This window comes from Carassius carassius, chromosome 26, assembly GCF_963082965.1.
Source record: "Carassius carassius chromosome 26, fCarCar2.1, whole genome shotgun sequence".
Classification (NCBI taxonomy): Eukaryota; Metazoa; Chordata; class Actinopteri; order Cypriniformes; family Cyprinidae; genus Carassius; species Carassius carassius.
In genome coordinates, this window is record NC_081780.1 from 11,068,887 (window position 1) to 11,086,848 (window position 17,962).

General features: G+C 38.5%; 1 protein-coding gene across 7 annotated transcripts in view; it reads right to left on the minus strand.

Moving 5' to 3' along the window:
- Positions 1-17,962, minus strand: part of sox5 (SRY-box transcription factor 5) — a 206,863-nt gene that overhangs the window by 51,786 nt on the left and 137,115 nt on the right. For all 7 annotated transcript variants that reach the window (XM_059511177.1, XM_059511175.1, XM_059511179.1 and 4 more), the window contains 2 exons: positions 14,342-14,540; positions 5,286-5,523 (listed from right to left, as the gene is read on the minus strand). In XM_059511177.1, coding sequence (XP_059367160.1) covers positions 5,286-5,523; positions 14,342-14,540 — 437 coding nt within the window. The remainder of the gene's footprint in view (positions 1-5,285; positions 5,524-14,341; positions 14,541-17,962) is intronic.

Genomic DNA, 17,962 nt, shown 5'->3' on the forward strand with positions numbered 1-17,962 from the left:
TACGACAGCTGTTGAATTTCACAGCCAGACTCTTGCTTTGACCTTGTGGCTTCCTTCAATGTAACTATTTTATCTGACGTAACTATTAAAATCAAATGTAAATGAAGCAAAATCCTGCTTGGTTTCATAGAGTAGGAGGATATTCACACAAATTAGCAGAATCAGTGGCAGAAATACTCCAACGACTGTCATTTGCAAAGTCTTACACATCCTTGGCTAGTAGATCAGAGATCAAAAAGCATAATGTGAAATAAAATAAAAATTCTCCAGATCAGCAATATCTTCAGGCAACTCTAAATATGTTCCTAGACAAGTTGGTTAACAGTTACACAACAAAAAGAAGCACATATGGGAGCAAAATCGACAAACTAACAGGCAGTTTGGGACAATATTGCCTTCCAGAAAACTGATGCTTCATGTTTAGGGCTTCACAGGGTGAAGCAGTGATCACACTAGATAACACCGCAAACCTCCAGCTTTGAAGTTGGTATGTTTTCTCAGCCAATAAATTAACAGTAATGTTTCAATTCTTTACAGGGCAACAATCTTTGTGAAATGTGAATTTGCTTAACTTTAATATGCACAGCAAAATGTTGTTTCATGAGCTTGAATGTAACCTCACCCTAGGACAAATCATGGAGTAATGCAACAGTTGTAAAAATGTTGTACATACAAAAAACAGAGCACACTAAACCCTGCTGTATATAAATACTACAGTGAATGCTAGCTTTGTTTTTCTGCATTCTTCACATGTCTGACAGCAGGTTCAGCTGTAAGTAACCTTCAGTGTGCACTGCAAGAAAACAATACATCTATCTATCTATCAACCAACCAACCTGTGTACAGTCATGACAAAGGTTTTGGCAGTGACATAAATTTCACATTGTTTCTAGATTAGAATGTGTGTATGTGTAGAGTGATCAGATGCATTTTAAATAATGGCTAAAAGCTTCATTGACCAAAAAATGAACTTTTCACAACAAAACAAATTTGACAGTTTTTTTTATCCTGACACAAAATTACCAGCTAACATTAATTGACTAATCATATCAGCAGAAAGTGTGAATGTGAAAACTATCATACTAAATAAATTGTAAGAGCAGACTCATCACTATAAAAGGAGGGAAGAAGTGCTTCCAATCATTGTTCTTGTTAGCAATGGTTACCGCCAAAGAAACATGTACAGTCATCATCGCTTTGCATCAAAATGGCCTCACAGGCAAGGAAATGGCTACAAAGAATATTGCACCTGAAAGAACCTTTTACCAGATCATCAAGAACTTCAAGGAGAGGTTCAACTGCAGTGAAGAACTCTTCAGGACGTCCCAGAGTGTCTGTACGCACAGTGAGGCCAAGACTTTTGGACAACGGCCTGGTGTCAAGAAGGACAGCAAAAAAGCCACTTCTCTCCAAAGAAAAAAAGTCAAGGACAGACTGAAATTCTGCAAGGAGTACAAGGATTGGAGAGCAGAATATTGATGCCATGTTATTTTCTCTGATGAAGCTCCTTTCCGACTAGAGGTCGATATATCGCTCGGCCGATGTATTGGGCCGATATTTGTCATTTTTTAATATATCGGCATCGGCCGATACCTGTGTTTAGTAGCGCCGATTTAAAGTCAGGCACGTCGGCGGGCAGCCCCATGTTATTGGTGCGGTGGAAAGTGCTGCTGCTGCATGTGAAGCACCCCAAGCCAAAACTTTTGCAAGATTCAACAACAGTCCTTGGGAGATAAAGGTAGTCAGAGAATCTCACTCTGTAAATGGGGTGGAGAAGTTGTCAGCTCTTACAAACACTGCAGCGTGATTGAGGGCTTCGTTACTCCACCTCGCTCACAGACAGCACCGTGCTCGGAGAGACAGCTGTCCTGGAGCTGCCCAAGCATGGTTTGATGCAGACAATAGCCAGGTTTCCATCCAACTCATTTGTATTTAGGGATGTCAATATTCGATAATTTCCATGATCGATCGACGTTTAAATTAATGATCAATTAATAACCTTAATACTGCAAAATGCGTCTGCAGCGTTATTATTATTATTATGTGCAAAGCCACTTGGAAAAAAAGCTTTCTCACCCGAATTAAAGGGGTTTTAGTCTGAATAAAATGCTAGTAGCAGGACTGTAAAATGAATAGATGTGATTATGATCATTTGATAAAACGAAGAGAGTGAGCCGTACGTTTTAGATCATGTTACTTTGCTGACTGTTTCCCGTCAAGGAGACTGCTGAATGCGTCTCTTTAAATGGTTTCGTGGTGCTCGTTGTTGTATTTTAAAATGCAATTGCAATGTTTTCAAATGACACTATAGTATTAAAAATAAAATGATCCCAAACGTAACTGTGGCGCTTGTGGCTGTGCTACGCAGTCAGTGAACCGCTTTTTCGCATCAAACATTTTATGCAAGTATTATGACCAGACCAGTACTTTTTTTGTTTGATCCTGTTCTGCAAAATATTCGATTTAGAATTTTTGCATTCCGCTAGGCCTATTTGTTTAAAAAAAATCCTGCATTTACAGAGCATTAGATCGCAACGCATGAGTGTGTGCATGCGTGCGTGCATACGAGGACGAGCGAGCGTGGGTTTGACTAGATGTATTTGGAGGTTATTGCTCAGGTCTCGTTCTGCGCATATCCAAATGTTTCCACATTTGCAATGTATCTGAATGTTAAACTATAATATTTTTTTTTTTTATTTAATGTAAACTAGACGGAAAAGATCATCCTCTTCACATGAGCAAAAACGTCCTTGGCATAACAGCAGAGTGGACCGGTATACGGTCTATGTAAACTGACCAGTGTAACCTTTTATATGTTTGGTTGACTGTGCTTTATTTTAATAATGAACAGACTGCGATGTAAGTTTGAAATTAGAATGCACTTTAGATGTTCTGTGTCATTTATACCAAACACAAATGTTGCTGGTTGCTATTGTGTTTGCAGCACTACTATTTTTTTTTTTAAAATATATTTTATTTTTTATATTTTTCAGTTTAATTGATTTTTATTTATAACATTATATTTATTTAATTTAAATGTATATTTAAGTTTACATTTATGTTCCAACAAACTTGAAAAATTCTGCTTGATAAATGCTCTAAAACTTTTTTGTAAATGATTGACTTTCTGATTGACTTCTGTCTGTGCTCAATAAATGATAAGTTTAGAAATGTTGTGCATCCACTTATTATTAGTGTGACATTTTAGCATGCAAATGAAGGGGAAAACTTCAAGATATCGGCCCTAAAAATCGCCAGCACATATCGGCCATTGGCTGACCCTGACCTCTAAACAGCAGCATCGGCTATAGAAAAACCAATATCGGTCGATCTCTACTTCCGACTGTTTGGGAGATCTGGAAAATCGATTGTTAAGAGAAGAAAAGGTGAACTCTACCATGAGTACTATGTTTTGCAAACAGTGAAGCATCCTGAGACCGTCATGTGTGGGGTTGCTTTTCAACCAAGGGAGTGGGCACTCCTTATAATTCTGCCCCAAAATACTGCCATGACTAAAGAATGGTATCAAAACTTCCTGCAAGAGCAACTTCTTCCAACGATCAATGAGCAATTTGGTAATGATCTGTGCATTTTCCAGCATGATGGAGCACAATGTCACAAAGTAAGAGTGATAAAGAAGTAGCTCGAAGATCATTTCATTGAAATTTTGGATTCGTGGCCAGGCAACTCTCCGGATCTCAATCCCATAGAGAACCTGTTGTCAGTCTTCAAAGGCAAGTGGACAAGCAGAAGCCCACAAACTGTGATCAACTCAAAGAACTAATAAGGCAAGAATGGATCACCATCAGTCAGGTTTTGGCCCAGAAGCTAATATCCAGCACACCAGAGTGAACTGCAGAGGTTATGAAGAACAAGGGTCAACACTGTAAATATTGGCCCATTATATATTTTTTGCCAATTAAAGCCTTTAAAACTTATGATATGCTTATCATTGTTTTTCAGTATACCATAAAAACATGTGGAAAACCTTTGGTAAAACTTTTGGCCATGACATATTTATCCATCCATTGTCAGTATGTTCACATGTGTATTTGCACATGCACTGGCTAATTCACATAGGGAGCAGATTCTGATTATTCATGAGGAACTGGCCTCTAATTACAGAGCGAGTGTGGTGTGATGTAAGAGAGAGAGAGAGATCCTGTGGAAGGAGCTGAGAGCCGTTCTCTCAGTAATCAGTCTGAAATGAATATGCAAAGTGTGACACACAATGGCTCCGAACAGCTGATCCCTGCCTGCTTAAACAAAGGTCTGACTTTATCAACAGCTCTCATTAAGCAGAATTTGTTAGTGAGGATTGATGGGAGATAGAAAAATGGAAGAAAGAATGAGTGTGTGCGAGTGAGTGAGTCAGGGAGAGAAAGAAAGACAGACAGAATGGGAGATGCTCTCCATGAATACTTCACAATTTCAGCCAGTTTCACATTGTGATTTCATCACAATAAGACACACACATGTGCAATTGTCTTCTTAAAATCTAATAGTGAACATTTTCCACTGACAGCGTGCCAGTGCTGGTTTCGGAGACGATGCCCAATCTGAACCTGTTCCATGTGCCATTTCCACACAGAAAAACTGGTTCTGGAAAAGAACAATTGGCTGCCCAATGGCTCCTAAAACCTGCTGATCTCCAGCCTTTCAGAACAACAACAACAACAACTCAAAGCTAGATCGCTCCCACTATAATCAAAGACTGGAAAAAAGCTGATGAAAATGACTTTAAATTAATTGAAATATTTCATATTTATGTATTCAATTAAATAGATCGAAAACAAAATGTTTTACATTATTTTCAAATTAATTGTTTTCCTTGCCATCAAAAGTAGCTTGTGATAATAATACATATATATTAATAAACATATATAATACATAATAAACATATATTAACAATACATTCAATGACCACAAAAGTATTTTAAAATCAATTGCTATGAATTTTAAAATCAGTAAATAAATAAATAATGAAATAATAAATGTTTACACAATTTTCTAATAAATACATTTATATTTATTGTTTATAAATTAATTGCTATGAATGCCAAAATAACTAACTAAAGAAATCTTTCCAAGCCATCAAATGTAGCTTGTGATAAAGATGCTAAATTAAATGACTTTGTATTACTCAAAAGTTGCAAACAGTGACCGCGGCATGATAAGTTTATTACTGAACAGGTTATATCATTGTTCGGCTTAAAAGCAAAAGCAAATTTGAGTGAAAAGTGACAATGTGTGTCAAAACACGTATTCAATTCTCCCTCACTCACCCTCTGGCTCGTTCTTGATGAGTTCCTCCATCTTGCGCTGTTTGAGCGTGTCTACCACGTCGGCCAGGCTGCCCTTGCGTCTCTCTGGTGTGCCCAGAGCTGAAGCGGAGCTGGGTTCGCTCCCCGGCCGCATGGACCCCTCCTCCTGCTGCTGCTGCTGCTGCTGCTTACTGGGTGAGGTAGAAGAGTTGTGCTGGGGGTAGGGGCTCAGGGCCAGGCCTTTACTGCCATCCTGATCCTGACAGAGAGACGGAGAGAGCGACAGGGTGTTAAACAAAGCGACAAACACGCCTTCACTAATTATTTCGTCCTGTTCCTGAGTGTTGAGGCATGTTTAGATTTACTTTCATCCTCATCTGCCCATCTGTACTATAGAAAGTCTCTCTTTCTCTCTTTGCCTCTGTCAGTCTGAAGTCTCTTTAGACAAAATCATTAGCGGCGAAAAGTTTCAGTCGTTTCGCCATCACAGGAATTGTCTCTTTCTCTGAGAAGGGAAGTTTTTCTACTTTGAATCAGCTCCAAACACACAAGAACGTCCAAGTTTTTCAACCACAGCTTTCTTCTCTTCTTGACCAACATGACAGCTGCGATATCAATCACCATCTTCAGCTTTTCAATGCATTGATCTTACGTCCAAATATATAGCAGTTCTCATCTTATGGTTTCTTATGTAATGTGGCTCAGAATTAGGCTTATGCACTTTAAAAAGGAAAACCTTGCAGCTGTTGCCTTAATGGGCTTTTTCTAACTAATCTGAGCCATAAAAATTAGCACACAACATTAATGCTTATACGGTATATACATTAATTATGAATTTTAAATATTGGTGTTTTTTTGCTTCTGCAAGTAAATGCGCACACTGTAAAATGGGTAAATGACAGATGTGGAGATTTATGATGATGAATTATCACACACACCACATTACTTTCGCCCAGCTCCGGATCTCCTTTATAAAGTTTAATTACAAAACAAGTCAGGTATTTAGAGACCAGGTCAACAGTCCAAATCCGTTAATCAGGGTTAATCTTTGGTTAATCCACATCTATTATCTACCTTACCACCCGCGTGACTGACGGCGATCACAGCCAATCAGACAATAGCATAATCCGCTCTGACGTGTTTGGGATCCAGTGACCAGATTTACACCTCAACAATCAACACCAGCTACTTCGTGCCACCTGCATCCATCAAGCAAATCGAAATGTCCTCAGTCCAAACTGAAGTTCACAAGATTGATCAAGTTCCCTGTGCAGGTCTATTACCCGCTTAGATTTTAATAATGACATCTGTTTTTAATCATTAACTCAGAGAGTGAACAGAGAGCAGCAGATGGTTCATTTACTAAAGCTTAATGCGACACCAATTACACAAGACTTTCACAAGACAGAACAGTGGCAAATACAATTTTATTTTTATCAGTAAAGTGAGACTGTTAGATGATCTGACTTGGCCCTGCAAACAAAACAATTCATTATATACAACATGGAAAAAGTTGAAATGCTACAGAAAACATAATAATATTATTAATAATAATCATGTATTTATTTTCAGCACTAGTCATTTATTAATGTGCTTTTGTAACAGTGTTTTACTAAGATTTATTTATAATCATTAAGTTTTATGTGATATTAATAATTATTAAATTACTAAATTCCTTACCATTTTTACATGTTTTGACATTTATTTAATCTCAGACAATTGTACGCTTTTTATTTTGAATAATATCTGCTACTGTTTACAAAACAATTCATTCTATACAAATTGGAAAAGTTTAAATGCAATGGAAATAAGTTTTTAAAATAATGATCATTAGTAGTTTTTATTACATTACGAGTACTATGAAAGTGTTTTTCTACTATTTGATAATTACTACATTTAATATATATATATATATACAAAATTTATTTTTATGTTAAGTAAAATTATTAAACGACTAAGTGTTTTAACATTGAATGTTGCGATTTAATTTATTTTAGTCATTTAGATGCCATGTAATAACATTAATCACTTTCTTTAGCACAAAACAGATTAATTAACAAGCACCATATTCAGATCTAGTACATACATTTGTCAACGCTTCATATATCCAGTTACACTGAACATATCACACAGATTGACTCGTCACAATCCATCATCATCATGATTATAATAATTACTGTAGAACTAATTAAACTGAAACACTTTCACTTGCTATGAACCCATATTGAGAGACATTTCACGTTGATACTCATTCACAAACAGACTGATGACTGGCAAGCTTAAAAGATCTTAACAGGCTTTTATGATACACTGAAAATATGACAGCTTGCATACTGATTCCCCCCAGTTTCTGCCTGCAAAGAGGCAAGTTTTTCCAGACACACCCCTCTGTTGCATCCCCCTCATCCCCATCAGCTCCAGTTGGGCCAGTCGAACTGGGATTAGGAGACTTCTGTATTAGTCACAAACAGAGGTGGAAAGTAACGAATTACATTTACTCGCGTTACTGTAATTGAGTAGCTTTTTTGTGTACTTCTACTTTTTAAAGTATTTTTTTTAATCTGTAATTTTACTTTTACTTAAGTATATTTTGTTTGAAGTATTGTACTTCGCTACATTTTAAAACACATTAATTACTGAGTAAAAAAAAAAAAATCGCTCCCTGGAAGCTATGTCAGTAAATAATGGGCAGGAGGGCAAACTGGCGCTAAAATCACAAGAAAGATGCAGACGGACAAAACAGGCGTTAGTGGTGCAGACACCGCTGAAAACGAAACCCCGTAATATTCTGAAGTTGAACTCAAGGAAATGAAGTGAACCCCTGGCCATATGTATGCTCTATTATGCTGTGCTTGCCTAGGGAGACCAAACTAGCAGTTTATAAAATCTCGACAAGACATCAACCCCACGTAAGCATATAGAGGTGAGCTAAATAATTGCGTCATTGCATTGGTGGTTAAAATGATGCTTTGACATTTTAGCAAGAGGTTTTGCACAAATTAGCCAAAAAGACTGGTGCGGAGTGTGCGATATATATTGTCTGCGATAATATCATAATTGTTGTTTTAATGATGTACGCGCGCATTTAGAGTGTTCTTTCACTGTGTGATTCAGTCTGTTGAAATGCATTTAGAATGAAATCAATCAAAATCATTTAGAATCAAAATCACACAAAGAATGCTGTCTTGTCCTCTAAAAATCATAATCACACACACACACACACACACACACACACATATATATATATATATATATATATATATATATATATATATATATATATAGTTAGATCAGTGGGGATTTCTTTAAGACTGTAAGGGAAGCTCAGCTTCCCCTCTATTGTAAAAAAAAAAAACCCAACGGTCAAATATGTACTATTGTGTATTATGTATTGTGTTAATCAGCTACATGTCGGCTGACTCGATTTTCTTCTCATACATTCCCGTAGCGTCACAGTGCATTTCCCTGTTGAAGCCGAGCGTCCATTGACTTCGATGGGGCTGCTTTGAACAGTTTTTTTCAGTGCTCCGAAGCTAGACGGTCATTGGATAAATGCTGCGATTATGTCCCGCCCACGGACGCTCAGCGTCTCTGGAGGTGAATGAAGACTGGGCTTCCGCGTGATGATTGGAGGATCTGTCGATCTCCTTTTGACTGACAGCGGTCTGCACCATAAGAAGTCGGTGAAGCTGTTTCACGCTCAGTCCCATGATCGCGGATTTCTCAAGTGTATTCGAAAGACAAACTGCGGCAATATTTCTTGATATTTGTAAAATGCAGAACCACCACAAAATTAAATTGGTAACTAAGACAGATTGAAAATCTGCGCGCGCGCGCACACACACACACACACACACACACACACACACACACACACACACTATAGCCATCTAGTGGTTAAAGTGATTTATTACAATTTTTTAACTGAATTTCCCCAAAAATGGGCAAAAATCTTACATTAAACCTTATAAAATTATCCATGGTATCCCCATGTATGAAAGTTAGAAATCTGGGTCTTTTATGAAGTGAATTTTACCTGAAATGCTTTTTTCTTTTTTTGTAAAAAAAAAAAAGCCTATTTAAATAAATATTTATTTATTTATAGAAATGTAAAAGATTTAAATCCTCCAAAAACTGTACAAAGTTTAGTAAAAACATAAATGAACAGAGTAAAATTATATTTGTAAAAAATTTAAATATTTTACTATTACAAAATGAAATGTTATTGTCTGGGGTCAAAAAGACCCCGAGTGTCACTACAAATGAAGACCATCAGAGGGTTATAATGTAGGCCGAAAATGAGCTTCCCCTCTTTGAAAGACCAGCAGCCGCCACTGATATATATATATATATATATATATATATATATATATATATATATTTTTTTTTTTTTACAACAGGACAGTAAACTAAGAGACTTGCGTTTTAGACACCATATTGCCATTGTTTTTGCTCTATTTCTACAACAAAAATTTATTCCAAACACAGCCACCAAAGCAAAATTTTGCATCTCTGAGCAACATGACAGTGTTTCGTTTCTGAATGAATCAACCGTTTAAATGATTTGGTTCAATCGCAATGACTCACTTATTAACAGTGACTTGCTGACACATACTGGCCATTTTAATTTCACATTTAAAGTATCTTTTGATTTTTTTTTTTTTATAATTAAGTTTTTATAATTTCAAATGAGTATTCAACATTTTATGTCTGGCATATCAAAACATTATTCATGCATTTGTAACTGCAGGTTAAATGCATTCTTGTCCTGCACTAAACAGTGTAATACATCTAAATGCCACGTCCGATGAAGCTTTTGCATTTCCTCTGTATTGAAAAGATGAGTTTGTTGATACTGATTTGCCAGATAACAGCCCAAATGTTTTATTATTCTAAATAACTGATTCCTTTAATTAAAAACAACTAGTTTGAGATTAATAGACCTATCCCAGGGGTGTCAAACTCAGTTCCTGGATGGCCATAGCCCTGCAGAGTTTAGTTCTAACCCTGCTCCAGCACACATATCATGTAGTTTTCAAATAAACCTAAATGATTAGATTAGCTGGATCAGGTGTGTTTAATTAGGGTTAAATCTAAACTGTGCAGGACTGTGGCCCTCCAGGAACTGAGTTTGACACCCTTGGTCTGTCCCATTTTTGACTCCCTCCCACTGTTAAAATGTAACTAAGTAATTTTTACTCTGAGTAAATTTTAAATGAGCTACTTTTTACTTTTACTTGAGTGGATTTTTTAGACTGGTACTTTTACTTGTACTTAAGTAAAATTTCATTAATGTAATGGTACTTTTACTTGAGTAGAATATTTTTGTACTCTTTCCACCTCTGGTCACAAATGACCAAAGCGGTGTGAGATCACCCTGTCATCCGCAAATAAAACTGTCACCTAGCTGTTAAAGAACTAACAGAGAAGAAAGATAGAAAGAAGAGGGGAGGACTTCAGAGGAGAGAAAGCCAGGGAGAGAGTGGGAGAATGGCAGGCGTTTCTCTCTGCCTGCTTTAGTGTGGCATGCATCTTAAAACACGGTCACACCTGTCACTTCCAATCTATCTAATCCACAGCATACTTCAAACCGCAGCTCGCGTCTTTCTCCAGAGATGTCTAGAAAACAATTCGAATAGAAGGTGAGATGGCAGCGGAGGAAACTGTATTCCTTCGCATTTTAATGTCCTCGGCCGTGACACTAAGTCTCAGACAGATGAAGAAGCAGATGAGCTAATGGCTTATGTGTTGCTTTCTTTCCCCCATTTTTAAATGTAAGGCACAGTGAGTAACAGATCTACAGTAGGGTTGATATTCAGGATAAGCACCCCTATTTTGTCCGTCGATAATGTGCGTGCATGTGATTTTCCGCCCGTATGAATAAGTGTGCAAAGCTGAGTATATGTATTTATATGTATTTCTGATGTGCCGTTCTGTGCGGTGTGGGTGGTTTTGCTTTTAGTTGTGCAGATGTCAATTCTTCGCAGAAAGGCTGAAACTGCGCCTCTCTCCACGACCCTCTCTTCATCCCTGAACCACGGCAGCATGGCGACAGAATTAGCCAACTTTTGTCCTCTTAAGCTCATGTGTGACAGGAGCACATTTAAACACACTTCAACTCTTGCCAAGAAAGCAAAATGCCTTCTTTCCCCCTCTAGTTTTTTTTCTCTCATCTTCTCCCTTCAGCACAGATGCCAGCTTTCTTCCAAATGCTACCTTTTTCTGCCATCTTTTTTTAATGTTTGTCCTTCCTGTACTCCGCAGGATTCCAACCTGTTTCCCTCAGAGCGTTTCTCTCATTCCTTCTTTCTCGCGCTTCCATATGCTAACTTAAATCCAGATATTTTTCTGATACAGGTAGCATCTAGCTGATGAGACTTACTCAAAGCACGGCTGTGTGATTCTCTGGCTCGCGTTCACCAAGTGCTAAGAAACTAACCTCTATGCTTGCTATCAGTTAAACTGTCAAGAGTCCCGCTGCTGAAACACACACGCTCGAGTTGGACATCTCTCCTCTCCTGCGGTGCTCACGCCTCGTCTGTTGTCTTAAGCCCGTGTTGCTGATCTGTACCGTGTGTTCGCAATCCGCTCACCTCTAAACCTGGCTCAACCAAGCTATTGTCAGCCCTGATCCTGCCGTGAGCATTCACACACACACACACACACAGATGAAGATTTACAAATGCTTCACACACTTTCAAACACCTTGCATCGTCTCATTTCTGAATTTACATGAGGTTATGCCATAGAAAAAAACTTTAATTAATTAGATTTGTGTGACACTACAATTTCAAAGGATTGTCAGATTTGTAGATTATATTTGTTTGGGAAAAACTAAAACATGAAAAATATAAAAACGCAATGTTATCAACGCAATGTTGCACATTTTTACCACCGTTTTGTTGGTTTCTCTTTTTAAATATCTAGGCTTGGATTGACAATAACCCTCAAATAATTGATTTTTATTCTAATCAAAATTAATATAAAAATCTTTAAAAATATTAAAGTATTTAAAATATTACATAAAACATAATAAGCTAGAAATATATCAACTAATTAAATGAGCTTTTAATGGTGTTTTGGAAAATAACATTTATGAAAAAGTTTAGATTTTTACAAAAGCAGTCTTTTCAGAACACTGTACAGGAGTCAGGTTAAAGGATAGTCTGTTGTTTTTGACATTTAAAGGCTGCATTTGACGCATCTAAGAACAAATATTAACGTGAAACACACGTCTTCCCTTAATGCCTCTCCTCATTAACCTGACAAAAGGGAGAGTAATTAACACCTCGCTATTATCACCCGCGTGTAAAGCTCTTCCCACCTTCGGTTTCAAAGCCCTCTACTTCCCGCCTGCAAAAAACTGGCATGAGTTTACAGACCGGCGGGGACACACACCGCCAGCACGACTTCTATTGTAGCAGGTTGTGGGCGCTTCAGCCCCGCTGACCCCATCATCACGAACGCACCTCTCTCTCTCAGGATGAAGAGGTCAGTGGAGTCTGAAGTGCATGTGCGCCGCTGCCGTGTTAATTTACAATGACAAGATAAAGCGGTAATCTTCCGCTGCGCTCTACCCAGGGACTCGCCGAGTCGATTTACACTTCCCTATCACTTTATACAATTGCCGTGACAAAGCCCCTCCAAGTTCCCACTCGTGTAAATCTCTCTCTCACTCAACTCTTCTGCCAGTCAGCGCAGATCGGCTCAGGGAAACTTAATGTCTCACACATGCCAGCCTGCTTTCCCCAAAATCCACCCGTGCTCGAGACGGATACGCTTTATTAATCCACATCAAATACAGCGCGCATGTTTTTTCATGCCACGTCTGTCATGTCAGCGCGAGAGACAGAGAAAGCAGTCTAGTCTTTCAGATAACACAACAATTACAAGCACTGCACTGCTGCTGATACATAATTATTCACGTTATGATTAATAAGAATAACAATCCATTGTATAATAAACATTAGTTTGGTTTCACATGCAGCTTTATTATTTGTATAACTGAACTGACATCATCTGCAAATCTGTGTCAAATCTAAACTTTTTTGAAAAATGCAAAATTAGTTTGTCACCAGGGCAGGACCCTCAAAAGGTAGGCTACATCTTAGTGCATTACCTTCCATCACACTCTTAAAAATAATGGTTATTTATTGGCATCAGGTTCCATAAAGAGACTTTAACATTCATGGAACGTTTCCATTGATTAAAAGGTTCTTTAGATTATTAACACTTTTTTTTAATTACTGAAAGGGTCTGTGGGGGAAACTAAAGTGTTCTACAGCATCGCTGAGAAAACCTCCTTTTGGAACCTTTATTTTAAAGGATGTAAATAGAGTATATTTGTACTTTAAGGCACTAATATGCACCTTCCTAAAATATTTTCGCCCCCAAAATATAGTAGTTTAACAGCAAACGACTCTAAAAGAGAGAACCGACAGTCATAAACAAACACACCACGCTGCAAGCCGAGTATATAAAGTGAGTACGCTTGAGTGAGAAAGCTTGAGGACTTTGGTTTATTGTGGGAAACGGTTCCAAAACTGCAGAGTCCAGCGTGCACTGTAATCACAGTTAATTGCAGAATTAGCTTACCGTTAAGTTCCTTAAGTACTGATTCATTGTTTTACAGCCAAATTGATTCCTGAAATCTGTGTTTATCGAGAGGAAGAGATAGCAAAGTGGGGCGAAAGGTCACTGAAGAGATACATGAGCTCAGGTGCGTTAACGTGAGGATGACGATTTGGGGTCACAGGGTCCATCTCACTTGTATTTCATCTTATGGCTTTGAATGTCTGGTACAGTCTATATCCTTCATGACTACAGTGACCCATCATGAACTTATGACATGAACATGAGCATATGAGTAATTTTGGCCACATTCAAGAAGATGACCTGTCTCGCTGCATCTGCCTATGACGTCATCGAAGCGTGACGGGTATTTCCACGCCAAATGAGAGAGAGATAATGGGAGGGGCTTATTCTAAGAAGGAGGAGTCAGTCAAATGCATATTAACCAAGTGGGAGGGGCTAACCTCGTCCAATCGCATGACAGAGGTTTGAGCGTTGAGACCTACCATGTTCGCGTGTAGTGTTGGGGGGCTGTCGAGCAGTCGCGGAGATCGCGGGGACACTTTGCTGCAGTACGTACTCAGGGGCAAGTGAATGACAGCATGTCCGTCAACCTCTTCATCCTCCAATCGCTGTCTGCTCGTCGCCATGACTACCTCTCCATCTGTTCCCCCATATGGAGAGGCTGGTCGCTTGGAAGACATCCTGGAAAAATGAGAAAGGAAAAGTGACTGAGGCATTCAGGAAAGACATGGCAGAGACAGAGACGTGGCTGTTGTTTAATTGTGAGTGACATATACAGGAGCATTTCACACATGCACACACACCTGACACACACTACCCGCATAATGACAGCCATCAATGCCGTAGCTTTGTCCACATCCATCCCTCCATCAAAGAGACGTCCCACCTACACTATCACAGAGCCATTTACTGTAGCAGCACTGCACATGATGTGTTTAGCCAGCCTGTTTGATGTAAAGACTCGAGCGGCCCATTAAAGAAAAGTGCAGACGGCCCAGCGCACATCAAATATCACGTTAGCCAAGAACACAGACAGACAATGGTGTGTGCGTGAGCGTGTGTGCCACAGTAGATGTTAATGACAGTGTATACGGTGTTGACAATGCCAGAGAAAATAGGCCTTGATGACAGTCTGTGTTCCTCTGATACAGTCAGAAAGAAAAAGCATTTATTAAATGAACTCTCTCTCCCACAATGCACAGGAAGGAAAAATGAATATGCTCTCGTAATAAGATTTTATCTGGCTTACAGCATTGCCTAAGTGCTTTCATAGACGCTTCTCAGCCTTGGGGCTAGTGTTACTATGGCCCTGGGGAATAAGTACCACTCTTTTAAGAGAAAAAGACAGACAAGGATAAAGGGAGATGGAGAGAAGTACTTTTATATGGCTCCTACTTTTCAACTAAAAGAATTGGCAAACAAATTTGATTTGATTGCAATGTTGTAGTAACTTTGCTTTCCCCCAAAGCTTGTTTTATAAGCAAAGTTATGGAAGCCTAACTGTGATTTCTCGTAATTGCTCATAATTATGACTTTATGTCTTCAAATTGTGACTTTCTCATAATTGGGACTTTAATTCTTACAACTGTAACTTTGTCTCATTATTGTAACACTTTTTCAAAATGCGAGTTTGTATCTCATAGTTGTGATTTCATATCTCATAATGTCACTTCATGTGCTGCCACTGCTCAAATGTGATTTTATAACTGACTTTATAGCTCACTGTTACACTTATTTCTTTTTTACCCTTTAGTTCACAATCACTTAATATATTTTATGCTCTGAGGTAGAAAAATGAGACTAATATACGGCACAAAGTCAGTGCAATAGAAAGGTATCTTTTTTTACCACAATTATCTTTCATCACCTAGCATCGTCAGTCTCGGTACACTCCAGTTTGCGTGTGCTGAACTGTATGGTATTCACATAGCCCGGGTCTGACTCAGACACCACATCTGGCGGAGCTCCTGAGCGCTGCTAAGGTTTCTCTTTCTCTCATTTACTGCTTATTTGGTTTAGATTAGCTGTAAAGACAAACATCATATAACGTTTCTAACTGTCTGGATGGGATGAATAAGACTCACCTCAATCAAACCTAAGGCTGGCGGCTACAGAAACAAAGAAGATATGCTTCGACTAACTGTATAGATGAGATAAAGTGAAGAGTTAAATGATAAACTATGATGCAGATGTCATACTGCTAGAGCCTGACAGCAACTGCCCTGTCATAACAAACACTAACGCAGGTGTGTAATACCTATAATTGTATTAGTCACTATATCTGTGTTAATTTGGCTGTATGAATGTGAACATGTGTGTGTGTGGGGGTTACCTTGGCTTTATGCTGGTTCAAACTGGGGCAGTAAAAGCAGTCAGTGCAGCTGTATAAACTGCACTTGGGCCGTCAGAGCCGCACGACCTGTCTACCCCTCCACCAACACTGTGTTTACTCTACCTCCAGACACTCCAACACACTGGGCCCTTTTGTTTCAATTCGACACACACGCACACATACACCTCTGTGCCGCTTTCTCTAACACACCAACCCCCAACACACACATCAGGACCAACAAAGACACACACAACCCTCACAGGCAATCGAGAACCAGTTCTTATTGGAACCAGCAAATTGCTTGTCACATCCAACTCGAACCCGAGAACGGGTGTTTAATAACTGTTTAGTTAAGGCTCGTGAAACTTAAATCAGCGTCATGAATAGCTGGAAAGCTAGTAGTTAAAGACACACATTTAGAACAGATTTGTAGTTTATTATATATATATATATATATATATATATATATATATATATATATATATATATATATATATATATATATATATATATATATATATATAATTAAAATAGGTAAGCAAAAATAATGTTTGTTCAGTATATCATTTAAAAAAATAAAAGGCTAATACTACAAAAAAGGTGCAAAAAAGAATCATTAATGGAACCACAACCATTTAGTGGAATTGGAGATTCTCAAGGCAATATTTCTCACAAATATTGTTAGTAATTACTCAGGTGGTTTATTTTCTTTATAAATATATCTCTGTCATTCATATCTGTGCGCACCTTTAGACACGTCTACATCTCTTTTCCGCTCTTCCCTGTCTCACACACTCTTTCTTTCCTTCTTCCTTGCCGGCCCACTGACAGAGGCTTTTCACAGCTCCTCTTGAGCAATGAAATGTCTATTTTCCTGCAAGCCTTTGAAGTATAATTACTATACAATTCCACTCCCTGGGTGAGCAGGTTATAGCCACTATTTCATTTAAAGTTGGCAGACCTGTCATGGTGGAGAGTCTACATGAAACATTTAAAGCTTGTCGAGATGTTGGGATTAAAAAAGAGAGGGTTTTATTAAGTAGATAAATTGGCAGGAAAGCTGGTCTCCAAGGTCATAATTAGCAGCCATTAGCATAATTTCACTCCATCCTTCTGTGCTTCCAATAAAGGCCGTTCTGCCAAACACACAAGACCCTGTCCACTGACACACACACTCGCTAACACAACACAGACGCACAAAGAATGGTCTCTGAAGCTAAGACTTCCTTACAGGCTAGTCATGTCTGCTTATTTGCATTGTAAACTTTAACAGCAGTCTTCGCTCATTATCTGCTAGATTAATAACTTTATTGCCTTTCATTTTCATAAGGCTAAGAATTATGTTATTCATAAACAGCCTCGAATATCAATGTGCTGATACGGGTGAGGTGACTAAACACACACAAATGAAGGCAGTATAATCTCCAAGCACCAGTATTATCCAGTTCGGGGTGTATTATCAAAGAAAATGACATACATTTTTCGTATATTTCAGAAACGTAAGCATTCGCACCCCGTCCCATCGCAGTTGAACTTCAGGTCTAGAGGCTAACTTTCATGGCTAATCGTTAAAAGCTAATGGCTGCCCCACTGGTGCACCACTCGGCCCCCTCCCAAAGACGGCGTGCGTTAAGCCCAGATTAAAGGCACACTTCCCCTTTGAGCTTAGATGCATATTGAGCGCTCTCCTAAGTCCCTCTCATATCACATGTACATTTCTCCGCAGACGCTAATCGTCCAAAATACAGGGTCCATTAAACAGTGGAGTGGA